The sequence below is a fragment of the Narcine bancroftii genome, chromosome 1, assembly GCF_036971445.1.
Source record: "Narcine bancroftii isolate sNarBan1 chromosome 1, sNarBan1.hap1, whole genome shotgun sequence".
Classification (NCBI taxonomy): Eukaryota; Metazoa; Chordata; class Chondrichthyes; order Torpediniformes; family Narcinidae; genus Narcine; species Narcine bancroftii.
This window is the reverse complement of record NC_091469.1, coordinates 247,479,515-247,497,738: the sequence shown is the minus strand read 5'-3', so window position 1 is coordinate 247,497,738 and position 18,224 is coordinate 247,479,515. Positions and strand designations below refer to the sequence as shown.

Here is an 18,224-nt window from a genome sequence, read left to right as displayed (position 1 = left end):
AATGGTTCCATGGGTGTAATTGGGTGGTGTTGGCTCATTGGCCAGAAGGGCCTGTTACTATGCTGTATCTTGAAATTAAAAAATAATTCTCAATGATTAACATTACATTAGCTAGGAACCCTTCAGGTTAAGCACAAGGACTTTGGTTTGCAAATCAACAGTCCTATGGGTTAGGTTATCCGCAGAGTAAACACCAAAGTGTGTAGACACTATGACTGAAATAAAAACACCATGCTGCAGAAATTCAGCAAGTCAAACCTGATGAACAGCAGAAGCCCAAAAACGCTCATTATGTATCTTTATCTTAACTATATAAAGTGCCCTGTTTGACCTGCTGAGTTTCTCTAGCATGGTGTTTTTACTAAGTTATCCTTGGAGTTCCTTGACATATTTGCAAATTCTCTGTGCACAGCCTCCTTTACCTTCAAAGCTTTCTTTCCATGGCTTTCGTGAACCCTGGCAGAAATGGTCGGCACAGGATCGTTTGCCATCTTGCTGGTGGATGGCTTCACGTCGGAATCGTGTAAATTTTGCGAAGTACTGCAATGAAATAGAGAATCGTCAGGTGGTATTGATAGAAAGGAAAAAAGCTGCAGGCTCAACCCAGTGTGCATTAAAGCAATAAGGTGCAGGATTTGTTTTCTGTTTGCGAAAAAATAAAACATAGATAATTGAACTGTCTGGTACAGTAATTATCCCCATAAACCACAAAGAGGACCTTGAATCTTATGTCTGTGCACCAACTGCATCACAGTCTGAGCATAAAGCCCTCCAAAAGATAGTGGATGCAGCCCAGGACATCACAGGCAAAACACTCCCCTTTATCGAAAACATCTACAGGAAACGCAGCCGTCAGAGAGCAGCAGCAATCATCAAAGATCCACACCACCCAGTACATAGTCTATTCTCATGGGTACCATCAGGAAAGGAAGTATAGGTCTCACGAGACTCACATCGCCAGGTTCAGGAAGAGCTGCTACCCCTCCACCATCAGTCTCCTCAACAATAAACTTAATCAGGGACTCATTGAGGTCTCATAACATAACATAACATAACAATTACAGCACGGAAACAGGCCATTAGGCCCTTCTAGTCCACACCGAACCAAACACCCCTTTCTAGTCCCACCTCCCTGCACAATGCCCATAACCCTCCATCTTCTTCTCATCCATATACCTGTCCAACCTTTTCTTAAATAATACAATTGACTCCGCCGCCACTATTTCTCCCGGAAGATCATTCCACACGGCTACCACTCTCTGAGTAAAGAAGTTCCCCCTCATGTTACCTCTAAACCTCTGCCCCTTAATTCTTTACTCATGACCTCTTGTTTTAATCTTTCCTCCTCTTAACGGAAATAGTCTATCCATATCCACTCTGTCTATCCCTTTCATAATCTTAAATACTTCTATCAAATCCCCTCTCAACCTTCTACGCTCCAAAGAATAAAGACCTAATCTGTCCAATCTCTCCCTATACTCTAGATGCTTAAACCCAGGTAACATTCTGGTAAACCTACTCTGCACTCTCTCCACTCTGTTTATATCCTTCCTATAATTAGGCGACCAGAACTGCACACAGAACTCCAAATTAGGCCGCACCAACGTCTTATACAATCTCCATGTATTGCAGTTTGTTTACATTCATTATTGGTTTACAGTTCTTTATTTGATTACACGTGCACATATGTAGTTTTAGCACGACCAATAAGTCGTAACTCTGCCTCACCCACAGGAAAAACAAACATCAGGGTTGTATGTGATGTCGTGCATGTACTCTAACAATAAATCTAAAATCTGAAATTTGGGTCAGCAACCTTCTGTGTGGCATCTTATTAAAAGCCTTCTGAATATCCAAATACACAACCAACTCTGGTTTCCCTTTATCCACTCTGCTAGAACCAAAATAGTCAAGCATTCTTTCCTTTTCATAACTCCAGGTTAACCTTGTTCAAGATATACATTTTTTTTAAATATCATCAATATAAAATCCCTCATTAGAGATTGCAGTATTTCCCAGAAAATGATGTCATACCAACAGGATGCTGGTTACGAGTTTTCTCTTCTGCACTTGTAGAGCTATCTCTTGCCATTTCTGTCCCTCTTCTATTTGGGCATCTCACAGTAATTTGCTTTTGATTTACTCAATGTTCCAAATACTTGTGGAAAAGGCAGAAAATGAGTTCCTCTTGACCCAGCCATGGTTTCAAAAACATTTTAATTTCCGATTTCGTCTACAGCAAAGATATAACTCCTCGGGGGAGTGGGGGGAGTCATGTGATGCGGAGGACGTAGGATGTGGGATCCTAAAACACCCGGGAAAATATAAGAAAATTATTATTTAGCTAAAGTAAATAGAGATTAAAATACGAAGGAAGAAGATGAGAATAGTCCATTTACTTTTTAAAAAGCCTTTGAAGAAATGAACTCTTCTTGCTGGAGCTGATGAAGGTGTTGTTCCTGGATATGAGAAGAGGCCTTTGACGCAGAAAAGTCCAGGACCTCGAGTGAGATCAGTAAAATCTGGAGGGTGTACGTAGTTACACTTAGTGACAACTCAGGACCATTGGAGAGTTGAGTTGCCAAACAGATTCTTTAAGCAAGATCAGAGAGTCAACTTTGAATGAGAAGACTGATTGCAGTGGTGAATTAGCAAGTGTTGGATGTCAGAAATAAAACTTCTCACACATGAGTCTCTTTAAAACTGATGACACGACAAGCTTTATTTACAAGTCTGCAGAGTTGGACTCAACTGGTTTCTCACCAGTTAAGCCCCGATACATACAGTGCATTGATTTTTATACCCTTATTGTTTGCCCTTCCCCTTCTTATTAATACTGTTTTAATTGGTTAGTATTGCAAAAGCATTCTAAGTATAACTGCATTTTTAATTATCACGTTCGTTACGTACGCTGTGAACTCTACATACACTAAATTCTGTTTCTCACCCTTCTTATCAATCTTTTGTCTCCTGCATGTCTCTCACTATGACCATGAAAAGATAGGTTTTAAAAAAACATATCCAGCTGAACCTTTTGTCCTTGGCTGCTAGTAAGCTCCCTGTCCGTTCTGGCTTCCCTTTTTATGATTAATCAACACATTTTAACTTAAGTCATTTTAACCTAAATTCTCTATATAACATTGGAGAACATGTACAGATAAGCTTTGGAGAGATTCTTTCAACTTGAGAAGATTTTATACAAGATAAAGATAAAATTAAGGCTATAAAAAAGGATAAAAAGAACTCTGAAGGTGAATTGAAACAGATGGTATGGGAAATGTGGGATTATATTAAAATGATGTGGGAAGATATAGATTATTTAAAATCTGAGGTTAAAGAGGTGAAAGAAAAATACGAGCAGTTATCTACCAATATGATGGAAGTACAAGAACAACAGAATGTGAAAAATCAGAATATTATGAAGGCGTATGAAAAGGATAAACTTATAGAGGAGAAGCTGAAAAATTTGGAGTCTGAAGTTAAGGAAGAAATTACTGAGAGGAAGATAAATTCTGAAAAAATTGTTAAGATGGAAAATTTTAGTGGGAGAAATAACATTAAGATTGTAGGCTTGGAAGAAGGGGAAGAAGAACACGATATGATTCAGTTTCTCCAAGGATGGATACCCAAGGTTCTGGGGGTATATCAATTTGAAGATGCAATTGAAATTGAAAAAGAACATCGAGCCCTCAGACCACAACCGCAATCAAATGAAAAACCTCACTCTACAGTAATTAATTGTTCAAAATATCGAGACAAGGAAAAGATCCTAGCCTGAGCAGCAAAGAAAAAGTAAGAATAAAGTCCACCTGAATATCATGGTTCATAGGTTTTTTTTAACCTGGATATTACTGCACAGCTGTTGGCAAAGGGGAGACACTTTAATGAAGTCAAGAGAAGTCTTTGGGAAAAGGGAAACAAGTTTACATTATGGTATTCAGCGATGATGAAGATTGTATTACCGAATGGCAAAAATAATTCTTTTTATGGATTACGAACAGGCATAAGATTTTGTGGAAACTTTAACTTCTAATAAGTCGAATAAATGTGAAGGAATTATTTGGAATGTGAAAATGGACGCGTGAATTCGAGACTCTGTTTTGATATAACACAACACCAGGGAAGTGAAGGGTGCCGGAGTCCATTGGCCGCTGTTCATAAGATCATTTGTGGCAATGAGCCACATCCTGTACAATAGAGGGGGGTGATGCTTTGTTCTTTAGTGCCAACGATAGAGGGGGGCATAAGAATGGAGTTGTATTGATGTTTTATTTTACTTTAGAGAATTAATTCAATATTGAATTTAAATTGGATGTTAGAGAGATGTGAGATTTTCAATGGATATATGATTAACTGGGATTATTGTTAGATATATTGGAATTTAACCTTAACGTCATAGATGGAGATCTATTATTATTAAATATATGTTTATGAATGGTTATATCGATTGCAATGATGTTTATTTGATTTTATAGAATTGATTTAACATGGAATTTAAATTGGATGATGTAAGAGATATGAGATTCCTAACAGATAAATGATTAATTAGGAGTAATATTAGATATATTGGAATTTAACATTTAGAATGAATTTAAAACATAAGATATACATATTTAGATATGTTATCAATATATTTGTTTATGAAATCTTTTAAAAAATCCTCTCCATTTTCTTATTTTGTGCTTTCTTTCTTCCTTTGTTTTCTTTCTTTTTGTGGGGGGGGTAGGGGATAAAAACAAAATTATGTATCATTTTGCATTGTGTCTATTCTAACGTATTGTTCAAGATGAAGAAACATATATTTATGTTTGATACAAATGGTAAATAAAATTTTTTTTAAAGTTAACTCCTCCAACTTAAAAACGTTTAATCTGTTTCGTGTACCCCTGCCTTCATGTTAAAATTTCCCCAATATCAGCTTGATATTCCCATTCCCTCGACCAATCACACTTTATTCAACTTTACCAAAGGAGCAAAGCATCATTAGATTTCAGATTTATTTTCAGAGAACGTACACGATATCACATACAACAGGACAGGCAGAACTACAACTTATGGACATTGCAAAGAAAACTGTACTCAATGTACAGATGCAAACAAATAAAGAAATGTAAACAAACCGACAATGCAACACAGAGAGAAAAAAGTGCAAACGTTAAGAGTTCTTAAATGCGCCCGATTGTTGTTGAGATGTCCGAAGGTGGAGAGGTAGCAGCTGTTCCTGTATGTGATGGTGCGAGTCTTGTGGCACCTAGACCTCTTTACTGATGGCAGCGGTGAGAACAGATAGTGTTCAGGTGCTGTGGATCCTTGATGATTGCTGCTGCTCTCCAACAGCAACATGCTCAATGGTGGCAGGGCTTTTTTCCTGTGTGCACTACCTTTTGCAGGGCTTTACGCTCAGGGGTATTGGTGTCCCCATACAGCTGGTCAGCACACCACACATCTGAAGAAATTTGCCAGGGTTTCCAATGTCATACCGAACCTCTGCAATCTCCTGAGGCACTGACATGATTTCTTCATGATGCCTTTAGCATGTTGGTCCAGGTAAGATCCTCTGAGATGGTGACTCGCAAAACTTAAATTTTCAAACTTCCTCTTGAATCCTGACTCATTGCCCCTTTTTGTACAATCCACAGCCATGGCATCATCAGATTTGTAGATGGTGTTGTTGTTGTACTGAGCCAAACAGACATAGGTTTGTATGGGTTAGAGCAGGAGCCAAGAATGCAACCCTGAGATGAACAGTACTGATGGAGATTGTAGATATGTTCTTACCAATCCTCACTGATTGTGGTCTGGAGGTGATTAAATCCAGGATCCAATTATACAGTGAGGTGAGGAGTCCCAGTTCTTGGAGTTTGCTGATCAAATTTGAGGGGATGATTGTATTAAATGCCGGACTATAGTCGATAAAGAGCATCCTGATGCATGCACCTTTGCTGCCTAGGTGTTTCAGAGCTTTGTGTAGAGCTAGTGAGATGACATCCTCTGTAGACCTGTTACTACGATAGGCGAATTGGAATGGATCCATGTTGCTGCTCAGACAGATGATACTGTATACTTCAACAACAGCCTTCGTAAAGACCATCACTGTTGATGTGAGGGCCACTGGTCAAGATTAATTTAAACAGTTTACCACACCCTATGGGGAACCAGTGTGACTGACCTGTTGGAAACAGGTGGGTACCACACCCTGCCAGAATGAGATGTTGAAAATATCCATGAAAACATTGGCAAGTACATTTACATAGGTTTTTTAAATCTCCACTGGTTACTCCGTCCGGACTGAATGCTTTTTTCGGATTAAGTCTCCTGAAGGCAGCCCACACATCATCCTCGGATATAGACAGGAAAGGATCAACAGTGGTATTGGGGTGCATAATGGTGGTTCTTTCTTGTTCTTGTGGTTGAATTGGGCATGGAAGGCATGAAGTCAATCTGGGAGTGAAGCATTGCCATCTCCTACTGCACAAGATTTGGTTTTATAGCAGGTTATGTCAATTAGGCCCTGTCGGGTATCCTTCAAACAGGAACTGATTGATGGAGAAATATTTTAGAATGCCAGATATTTCTCACAAAATTGTCATTATGCTGAGGTTCCATAACAGAGATGATCTCTGCATGAGGTCAGGGGCTGGATTCCTTGATACTCGTCTGTATGGGAATTCTCTGTAACCAGATCCCACATCATTTGTGTGTGTGCATCAACAAAAACAAGGATTTGTGAAAGGTGACTTTCTGTTGCCCGAATCGTTGTAATGTGGGGAGTGCTAGAACTCTAGAAATTTTTTTAATTGCAGGCCAAGTAAACTGAGACATCTTAAGAATCTATTGTCTCCAATGATTAGACAGTCCCAAGTTATCCCATCCAGACAATACCGTAATAATTTACTTGAGTTGATCTGATTAAATGTAATGATTGATACAATGCTAGCATATACACCTGTTATTGGATGGAATAGCAACTCTGTTTCGGTTGGGTAGAAAAGTTGGAATAAGCACTTACTCTGTTGTCGCTGACCCAGTTAATGTATTACATTCAAAGAAAAGACTTGTTCTGCCGAATTCAGCATAGTGACCACCTGCAACTTTCTGCAAAATATAGAAATAGCTATTTCATTTCAGCTTCTCCAACATCATCTTCACATTTCTTTCAAAGTGACACTCTCAGAAATATTTTTGTCGCCAATGAGCTTCTTTTTATTGGCCTTCCAATATGGAAGCAAATTTTTATTGTAACCAGTTCAGTTGAATAACAATATGGGCACCATTTTCAGCAAAAATTGCAGTGCCAATTTATTTGATGGTCTGGTAATAAACATCGCTCCATGATTGGGATAGATTATTTAGGACACAAACCAAGCTTGCGGAGTTCAATGCAAACTACCATTCACGTGAACTTCTTCAGGAATGTTCACATAGAACACTGCAGCACAGAAAACAGGCCATTCGACCCATCTAGTCTGTCGACCATTAGTTCACTAGCCCCATTGACCTATTCCCATTCCATAACCTTCCAGACCTCTCCCATCCATGTATCTATCCAATTTATGCTTAGAAAAACAAACAATTGAGCCCACACTCACCACATCAAATGGCAGCTTCATTCCACACTCCCACCATTCTCTGAGTGAAGACTTTCCCATAATGTTCCCCCTAAATCTTTCTCCTTTCAGCTTAAAACTATGACCTCTCACATTCATCTTCCCCAATCTAAGTGGAAAAAGCCTTCTCGCATCCACTGTTTACATCTCTCATAACTTTGTAAACCTCTATTAAATCTCTCATTATTCTTCTTTGCTCCACGGAATAAAGTTCCAACCAGCTTAATCTTTCCCTGTAACTTAACTCCTGAAGACCCGGCAACATCCTAGAAAATCTTCTCGGCATCTTATTACTATCCTTCCTTTAGTTGGGCACCCAGAGGTTCTCAGTAAATCAATCTCCCAATTTCTCTCCGATGTAGAGAAGTTCATAAAGGGAGCACCAGGTGTAGATTTGTTTGGGTTTCTGTAAAGTGTTTTTTCCAAGTGAAGTGATTTACTTCCGAATTGCATTTCCATCTCTGGAATCACATGCACGCACTGTTATGAGCATTGAAATGTGTGAGGTGCAACTGGCATCACAGTGAGTGTAGTGGTTAGCGCAGATAACCAATCAATCCAACTCTAAAATCTGAACTACAATATCATTAAGCAAGAAAGTCTGCTGACGCTGTGATTCATGTGCAACACAGAAATTTGTGGAGAAATTCAGCAGTTCACGCAGCATCTATAGGAAGTTAATGGCAACCAACGTTTTGGACTTGTGACTTTCGTGAATGTATGAGAAAGAAGCAGGAATGCATCACATTAGATAAAAATTAGGGAAGGATTGAAGAGGAGGGAGGAAGGAGCAGGGAGAGGTGTACAGGCTAGCAGATAAACGGTCATAGGTGGGTCTATGTGAGGGGGCAAAAAATAAAAAAAGCAGAATTGATGGGGAGAGGGGATGCTCAATGAATAAGGAGGGGAGGGAAGCTGTAGGAAAGGAGACACAGGGATAGGGAAATTGAGAAACTCAGGGAGGGGTTTAATGGGATCCGGAGGTTCATGTTAATGTCTGGGCAATCTGCAACCAGACAGCATTAATATTCACCACTGCTTCCATAAAACCTCTCCCCGACTTTCTCACTTTTGTCTCCTTTCGGCCAGCTTCCAACCTTCCCCAGACTATTTACCAATTTATTTCCAGCCCAAGACATGGACATTTTATTAGCTAGCATCTACCAACTTCTATGCATTTGTCTGACATTTAAATATCCTTCCATTATTCACTCATTGATGGATTCTCATATTACCTGATCAACCAATGTTGAAATTGAGTAATTGATGATCCCACCATAAGCATTTGAATCTGCTTAATCCCAGAGCAGAAGCAAAATCTTTGAATAGGTACATGACAATATCCAACATTAAAAAACTCTATAAATTATTTATAGAACATTCACGCCTTCCTACCTCCATAGATTGTGATGTTGATTGACCTTCTTCCATTGCAACTGGGCAGTCTGTCGATTGCATTCTGTATTTATGTTTGCATATCCACTTCCGCACTGTCAGGGAAAGAACATATCCAAATTATGTCCAACCTGCAGATTATACACAATTTCAAATGACATCTTGAAAATGTGTAATGCTACTAAAGTTGATTTGCGATGATAATGATGGCCTTGAACAGCAATGAAAAAAAAAATCAAATTTATAAAATGTGACAGGAAACTGAAAAATAACAAAATGCCCTGAAGTATGTGACAAAAATCAAAATTTATTCTTCATAATATTACATTAGACCCTCCTTTTATTAAGGAAAATTTGTGGTTCATCTGGAAAAAGCATGATTTTGGAACTCTCATTCAAACTGTTTCCATGCATAAACTTCAATCGAGGGAAAATTACGGAGATATTTTTCAATTATGTGTTTGTGCATGAATGATTGGCTGTACCTCTCAGAGCATGAAAAAGAACTCTGCCATAATTTCATGAACGGAAACAAAAAACTCACAGGAGAAACCTTGGCTCACAAGATATAATTTACGACTTACTTGCGTGTATCTACAAATTTTACAACCTTGGGTCATGTCTTGGAGCGAATAAAGTACTTCAAGAGCATGGTGACTTTTAGCGCATGGGAAATATAGAAATAAAACTTTTATTTCACCAAGTTTATTCGTTCAAACCTTGCTGCAAAAATCAAAGGCTTCACCCGCTGAGCAAATCCTTTGAATGATGTGTTAAATCGGGGTAAGCTCCGCCTTCTGTGGAGGTCATTAAAGAGTCTTTGGAACTTATCAAAATGATTGCCGTTCTGAGTTGGGAATCTGGGGGGGGGTTGTGCACATGCTCATGGCGAACTGGCCCCGCTCGTACCACTGCACCGGCGGGTCAGCTGCGAGAAGATGGCAGCGTCGGAGACCTCCTTGCCACATGGTTTGAATGGATTGAGCACCCCGGGCAAGCGTGATGACATCACCACCCGCGCAGGCGTGGAGCTCACACTGCCCTTAAAGGTTTGAATAAAACGGTCATTGAAACCCCCATTGTGGTGGTTGTGAGTCTCATTTCTTGTAGCTACCGCTGCCCTGTTCTAGAATCCCTTTTCTTTGTCATTTTTATAAACAACCTGGATGAAGAGGCGAGACGAGTGGATGGGTCAGTACGTTTGCGGATGACACAAAGGTTGGAGGATTTGTGGATGAAGCAGAAGGTTGTCCAAGGCTACAAGAGGATATAGACAGGATGCAGAGATGGGTGGAAAAGTGGCAGATGGAGTTCAATCCGGATAAGTGTGAGGTGATACATAAGAGTGTAGATGAACAGAGGTAATTGCGGTCAAATCCATACAGTCATCAAGGTCGCCACACAAGTTGATAGGATAGTTAAAAAGGCTTGTGGGATGCTGGGCTTCATTAATAGGGGGATTGAGTTCAGGAGTAGAGAGGTCATGTTGCAACTCTACAAATCTCTGCTAAAACGATAGAGTATTGTGTGCAGTTCCGTTCACCTCTTTATAGGAAGGATGTGGAAGCTATGGAGAGGGTACAGAGGAGATTTGCAAGGAGGTAACATGAATTGGAACACTGATGAGGCAAGGTTACCAGAGCTGGGACTTTTCTCTTTGGAGCATAGAAGGACGAGAGGAGACTTAATAGAGGTCTACAAAATTATGAGAGGCATAGATATGGTGGTTGGCCAGCGCCTGCTTCCCAGGACAGGAGTAGCAAACACCAGACAACATATGAATAAAGTTAAGAAAGGGAAGTTTAGGGGAGACATCAGGAGCAATGTTTTAATTGTCACACAGAGAGTTGTGGTGCCTGGAATGCCTTCCAGGGTTGGTAGTGGAGGCTAAAACATTAGTGGTATTTAAAAGTCTCGTCCGACACATGGATTGTGAGAAAGGGGAGGGTTTAGTATTTTTTATTAGGGATATACGTGTTGGCACATTAAGGGCCGAAAGACCCTAAGAATTACAGTACTTGACTACTCCCTGCAACTTCAAATGGACATCACTCTAGTTTCATATTGAAGTATAAAAATAACCTCGAAACCCTCTGAAAATCATCTTCCAAACCCCTCCCAATTGTTCTTAAACCTCAACTGTAAAAACAGTTTGTGAACATCTGTGTCACTAAAATTAAGACCATCTAGAAACGTATTCCTACTGCTTCCCTTCCTGCACCAACCTAGTTAGGAATTCTCATCACCAGCCTCATCTTCAATATTTCTCCAGTTGCCCCACTCTCTTCACCAATTTTGTCAATGTCACACCTCCCACATCTGGATCTTTTTCACTGAGTACGCAATCCCCTTTGAATGGGGTTGAAAAGGATAGCAAATCGACATGATGGAATGGTGGGGCAGACTCGATGGGCCGTATGACATATTCCACTCATATCATATGGTCTTTTTTGCTCTCACATTGACTGACGTTAATAGCTCTTCCTCCTCAGACATTGTGCCTTTTTATTAAAACAAACTATTTTCTCATCTCCCCTGCAAAAAGCCTGTTTCATTACAGACTACACCATCTCTAACCTAGAACGCTTCCACCAACGTTGTCTCCGCTCCATCCTCAAAATTCATTGGAGCGACTTCATCCCTAACATCGAAGTACTCGAGATGGCAGAGGCCAGCATCGAGTCCACGCTGCTGAAGATCCAGCTGCGCTGGGTGGGTCACGTCTGCAGAATGGAGGACCATCGCCTTCCCAAGATCGTGTTATATGGCGAGCTCTCCACTGGCCGCCGTGACAGAGGTGCACCAAAGAAGAGGTACAAGGACTGCCTAAAGAAATCTCTTGGTGCCTGCCACATTGACCACCGCCAGTGGGCTGATATCGCCTCAAACCGTGCATCTTGGCGCCTCACGGTTCGGCGGGCAGCAACCTCCTTTGAAGAAGACCGCAGAGACCACCTCACTGACAAAAGACAAAGGAGGAAAAACCCAACACCCAACCCCAACCCACCAATTTTCCCCTGCAACCACTGCAACCGTGTCTGCCTGTCCCGCATCGGACTTGTCAACCACAATCGAGCCTGCAGCTGACATGGACTTTTACCCCCTCCATAAATCTTCGTCCGCGAATCCAAGCCAAAGAAAGAAGACACCATCTCTAACTGCTCTCTCCTCGCTAATGCCCAGGAAGGAATTACAGCTTCCTAAATCTGTGTCCTGTTTACTCAACGCTCCTTACGATCCCTTAAATTAGATTCCTCTCTGTGCCACACTATTGATACAGCTCACATCACTGTTGTCATTTGATTTGATTGCAGCAGAATAATCTCTCCCTCCTTCTCAAATTGTCTGCAGTCTACAATAGTCTCACTTCCCTTATCCAACACCCATTCCCTGTTTGTTGGATGCATGGAACTACAGTTACAAACTTTAACCCTGATCTAACCATTCATAGCCAGAGTGTCATCAGCATTTGCACTGTTACGTCTGAGGATCCAGTCTCATCTCCCACCTAATTCTCATACAGCTGCCACTTTGGAAACAGCAGCCCCATATAAATGACAATGTCAATTTGTACACCAGTGATACCCACTTTTTACCTGACAATCACTCCTCTTCACCCCAGACTTTCTCTAAATGAATGGACTGGCCATTGTTAAGACCCCCTTTTGCACCATTATTTTTACACTCCACTCCAACCCTGCCACAGCTCATCTGCAGCTCAAATATTATCCAATTTCAAATTTTGAAGCCTTAGAAAATCATCCCATCATGACAAGCGTAATCATTCACAATTCCTGAAATTTGGCATACATCCAAAAAACATTATTTTTAAGGTTTATTTCTTCCTTTGTTTAATGACTTAATCCTTACCTTGCTCTGACAGAGGCTGAACCAACACTGACCGAGTACCTCTGATTAATGAGAGGAAACTAGATGTGTCTCTCTTTTTGTCCTGCAGAAAGATTAACATCAATTACACTGATGGGTCACCCAATGTAAAACTCTGCCAGACCTCAGTTCGAAACATGGTAGAGTCACTCACATGCAAAACAAACACATTACTCTCATTACATCCACTCAAATCCACTAAAATATTGAAATTGTTTTGCAGTTACAGAGCTCAATAAAATTCTCAATGTGTTTCCTCATTATTGTTTATTGGCACAAGGCACATCATAATATAAAGTGCCAATTCTGGGGGGTGTGGCAAGATGGCATAGGGAGTAGACGACGGATTCCACCCCTCCCCAGCTGAATAATTAATACCTGAATTTTAAAAACTATTTGTATTTTAAAAGTATTTCTGTCAAGATTTTAAGGAATTCTGAAAGCCACAATGAAGGGTAGTAAAGCTTAAACTTCAAAAAAACAGCACAGTTTAAAAGAGCAGAAAGTGCAGAAGAATTGAAGCCAACCTCGTTAAAAGATCCAGAGATCGATTTTGGAGCAGCCAAAGTCTCAAAGGACAACTCAGGCTAAGGTATTAGAAACACCAGTGCCTTCGACACGAGATGGCGCCGATACTGGTTCTGCTGGAGGAGACATGGATCACACTCCCGGGGATGTGGGACCTTGTGGAAGTGAGGGCCCTACTCCCAATCGCGGTCGCGCGCATGTCGGACCAGCTGCCGACGTGCCGAGCCTGAACACTGAGATGTCAGGCCTTCGCTATGGAGCCCTCGCTACACTGGGCATGCGCGACTTCCAACCGGGCCCTGACGATCGGGGTGACTCTCTCCCGACAGCAGAACACGTCGGGCCTATGTGGGAGGGAATGCTGACACAGAGTCAGGAGGCCCGGGCAGCAGTGCTCACTTTGGAATCAGAAGAAAAGGAAGAAGAGGAGTTAATGGAACAACCTGAAGAAGATGCAGAAGTAATATTGAAAGCAGCTAAACTTCAAGGTAGGCCTCGAAAACTTAAAAAAGCTTCTAGAACTAAATCTCCCACTTTTCAGACTTCTAAAACAGTACAAGTGGAGGAAGAAACCACTTTGTCTGTTTCTGAAGAGTTTATGCAGTGGATGGATAATATGACTGTTCAAGTTACCCAAAGTTTCCGATAAAGTAAGCTTCAATTTACTGAATTGAGAGGAGAAGTAGCATCAATTAAGCAGGGTGTGGTTAAATGTTTAAGAGCAGTAGATGTGGTCCGGGGTGAATTGAAATGTATTAAGCAAGCATTTTGTGACTGTACAGATACTGTGGATCGGTATACTGAACGAATAGATTATCTGGAACATTGTCTTACATATTGGAATGTTCAGAAGCGTGAACTTTTGCAGAAGATTGATTCGTTGTAAAATCAAAGTAGACGTAATAATGTTAAAATAGTAGGTCTGCCAGAAGATTTTGAAGGAACAGATCCAGTGAAGTTTTTCAGAAATGGATTCCAGAGGTGTTGGGAAAGGATGCTTTCCCAGAAGGACTGGAACTGGACAGAGCACATAGGGAAATACGAAGAAAACCTTCTCCTGATCAGCCTCCATGGGCAGTTCTTATTTGCTGTTTAAAATATCAAGATCGTGAGTTAATTTTGCGATTGGGTCCAGGAAACTCGGCAGAATCAGGGTCCTATGATGATTCAAGGTCATAGGGGTTTTTTCATGCAGATTTAAGTCAAAATGTGACACAACGTCAGAAGGAGTTTAATCCAGCTAAGGCTGTGTTATGGAAGAAGGGTTACCCGTTTACTTTGAGATACCTTGTCATATTGAAGGTGTTCTAGGGAGACTTTCAGGCTAAGTTTTTTGATGATGAAATTGAAGCTTTATCTTTTGCAATTCTTTGCCGAATAATTCACATAGTTCGGAGTTGCAGAAACAACTGAAATTGCAGGGTTTTTCGAAGCGGAATGGGAATGGGAACAGCAAGAAGAATTCTGAAGAGGAACATTCGACCCAGATGGGAGAAAAGGATTATCTGTCGTGGCAACTGGTGTTCAGGACCAATCTGTTGGAGTTGTGGATGTAGTAGATTGCTATTTAGGTGGTGTTTTGAGATATACAACTATCAGCCGGGGGTGGATGGCACTGCATCTTCTGAAGTCATCTCCCACTTGTGGTTTAGAGTGAGTACCACTTTGGTGGTGCTTTTTTTTCTTTCAAAGGGGTTTGGGGGGGGGGGGGTTTCTTTATTTGTGTTCAGAGAGGGAAATGGGTTTTTTTTCTTCTCTTTGGTGTTTAAGTTTGACTGTGGGTTGGTTGTGTTGGGAGTTATTGGTTAAGATAAAATTAATAATTTGAATTTTGCGACATTTAATATTAAAGGGATGAATCATCCGATAAAGAGGAAACACGTCTTGGATTACATCAAGAAGATGAAGGTTTTCTGCAAAAAATACATTTGACAGAAAAGGAACAGCGGGACTGGGTTGGACATGTTTTGGCATCTTCTTTTAATTCTAAAGTTAGGGGAGTGGCGATTTTGGTACATAAAATCATTTATTTTAGAATCTTTTTTTGAGAATGCTGGAAGAATTTTGAAAGTGAATCGTAAGTTGTTTTCAGAAGCCTGGACTTCATTGAATTTATATACACCGAATGAAGATAATGGACAATTTGTTACTGATGCTTTTCTAAATTTGAATCAATCAAACGAGAATATATTGGTAGGAGGGGATTTTAATTGTTGTTTGGATCCATTGCTGGATAAATCTCCAAAAATTGTTAAGAAAACTAAGATGGCCAAAAGGGTGATAGAATTGATGGAAGAGTTGAATTTAGTTGAAATATGGTGACGAATTCAGCCGACTGAGAAGGATTATTCATTTTATTCTGCTCGTCATGAGTCATTTTCTAGAATAGATCTTTTTTTTGTTTTCAGCTCATTTACAGGGTAGGGTTGACTATGCAGAATATAAGAGTAGAATTTTGTCAGATCATTCTTTGCTGTTAATTTCTAGTGAGATTGTGAAGAAGGTGGAAACAACCTATTGTTTGAGGTTTACTGAGATGTTGCTTAGAAGACCTGAATTTGTTGTGTTTTTGAGAAATCAGATTAAATTTTTCTTGGAGACAAATTTATGTTGTGGGATGCTTTGAAAGCATATTTGCGAGGTCAAATTATTAGTTATACAGCTAAAGTGAAGAAGCAATACATGGAGTTAGAGAAAGAAATTGCAGATTTGGAGAAAAAGTTTCAGGAAAATGCAACGGAAGATAATAAGGTACAGTTATCTAATCTGAAGCTTCACTATAATAGGAAGCAAACTTACAATTATGAGAGATTGCTTTTGAGATCAAAACAGCGTTATTATGAATTAGGGGTAAGGGCACATAGAGTATTGGCATGGCAGTTGAAGACTGAACAAGCTTCCAGAACAATTAATGCAATATGATACAGCAATGAGCTCTCTGAACCCTTCTCCATTAACAATGGCGTGAAGCAAGGCTGCGTTCTCGCGCCAACCCTCTTTTCAATCTTCTTCAGCATGATGCTAAACCAAGCCATGAAAGACCTCAACAATGAAGACGTTGTTTACATCTGGTACTGCACGGATGGCAGTCTCTTCAATCTGAGGCACCTGCAAGCTCACACCAAGACACAAGAGCAAAGTGTCCGTGAACCACTCTTTGCAGACGATGCCGCTTTAGTTGCCCATTCAGAGCCAGCTCTTCAGCGCTTGACGTCCTGTTTTGCGGAAACTGCCAAAATGTTTGGCCTGGAAGTCAGCCTGAAGAAAACTGAGGTCCTCCATCAGCCCCCCCACATCTCCATCGGGCACACAAAACTCAAGACGGTCAACCAGATTACATATCTCGGCTGCACCATTTCATCGGATGCAAGGATCGACAACGAGATAGACAACAGACTCGCCAAGGCAAATACCACCTTTGGAAGACTACACAAAAGAGTCTGGAAAAACAACCAACTGAAAAACCTCACAAAGATTAGCGTCTACAGAGCCGTTGTCATACCCACACTCCTGTTCGGCTCCGAATCATGGGTCCTCTTCCGGCATCACCTACGGCTCCTAGAACACATCCACCAGCGTTGTCTCCTCTCCATCCTCAACATTCATTGGAGCGACTTCATCTCCAACATCGAACTACTCGAGATGGCAGAGGCCGACAGCATCGAATCCACGCTGTTGAAGATCCAACTGCGCTGGGTAGGTCACGTCTCCAGAATGGAGGGACATCGCCTTCCAAAGATCGTGTTATATGGCGAGCTCTCCACTGGTCACCGTGACAGAGGTGCACCAAAGAAGAGGTACAAGGACTGCCTAAATAAATCTCTTGGTGCCTGCCACATTGACCACCGCTAGTGGGCAAATATCGCCTCAAACCGTGCATCTTGGCGCCTCACAGTTCGGCGGGCAGCAACCTCCTTTGAAGAAGACCGCAGAGCCCACCTCACTGACAAAAGACAAAGGAGGAAAAACCCAACACCCAACCCCAACCAACCAATTTTCCCCTGCAACCGCTGTAACCGTGTCTGCCTGTCCCACATCGGACTTGTCAGCCACAAACGAGCCTGCAGCTGACTTGGACATTTACCCCTCCATAAATCTTCGACGTGAAGCCAAGCCAAAGAAAAAAAATATAAGCCACAGGAGATTAATGAGGAATTTTGTGCTTTTTAAAATCGGGATTTGTATGCATCTGAAGGCAATGTAGATACTGAACAGATTGATACATTTTTGTCTAAGTTGAATTTACCTTTACTGGAGAAGAATGATATAAAATTGTTAGATGCTTCATTTACAGATTTTGAACTTAAAGAGGCATTACAATCCATGCCGATTGGTATATCACCTAAAGAGGATGGGTTTACAGCAGAGTTTTATAACGTGGATTAGACTGAAGACCTTCGCCCTCCAGCATGGTGTAACTGTTGAGACATCACAGAGTAATGTGTCCGGCTGCTGGGCACCGAGACATCATTGAGTTTGAGGTCCGAGATGGTGGCCTGCAAGGTTTGCGTCTCCACATTGTTCCTCTGTGCCTGAGTTAGTTGTTCGTAATCCAAGCCGGGCGCGAGAGTGTTGATTGCTGGATGGGAGAGTGCATCTGCCACGACATTGTCCTTGCCAGTCCTGTGTTGGATGTTGATCGTGAACTCAAACATTTACGAGAGGTGGCGTTGCTGTCTGGTGCACCACGGATCCTTGGCCATTGCCAGTGCTTGAGTAAGGGGCTTGTGATCCGTGAAGGATGTGAATGGCCTGCCCTTGAGGAAGTAGCAGAAATGGTGAATGGCCAAATACAGTGCCAGAAGC

The 18,224-nt window shown here is 41.1% G+C and overlaps 1 protein-coding gene across 7 annotated transcripts in view; it reads right to left on the bottom strand.

Annotated features, from left to right (window-relative positions):
* Positions 1–18,224, bottom strand: part of LOC138740925 (uncharacterized) — a 290,457-nt gene that overhangs the window by 216,958 nt on the left and 55,275 nt on the right. For all 7 annotated transcript variants that reach the window (XM_069894271.1, XM_069894280.1, XM_069894261.1 and 4 more), the window contains 4 exons: positions 12,873–12,954; positions 9,003–9,097; positions 7,010–7,095; positions 423–540 (listed from right to left, as the gene is read on the bottom strand). In XM_069894271.1, coding sequence (XP_069750372.1) covers positions 423–540; positions 7,010–7,095; positions 9,003–9,097; positions 12,873–12,954 — 381 coding nt within the window. The remainder of the gene's footprint in view (positions 1–422; positions 541–7,009; positions 7,096–9,002; positions 9,098–12,872; positions 12,955–18,224) is intronic.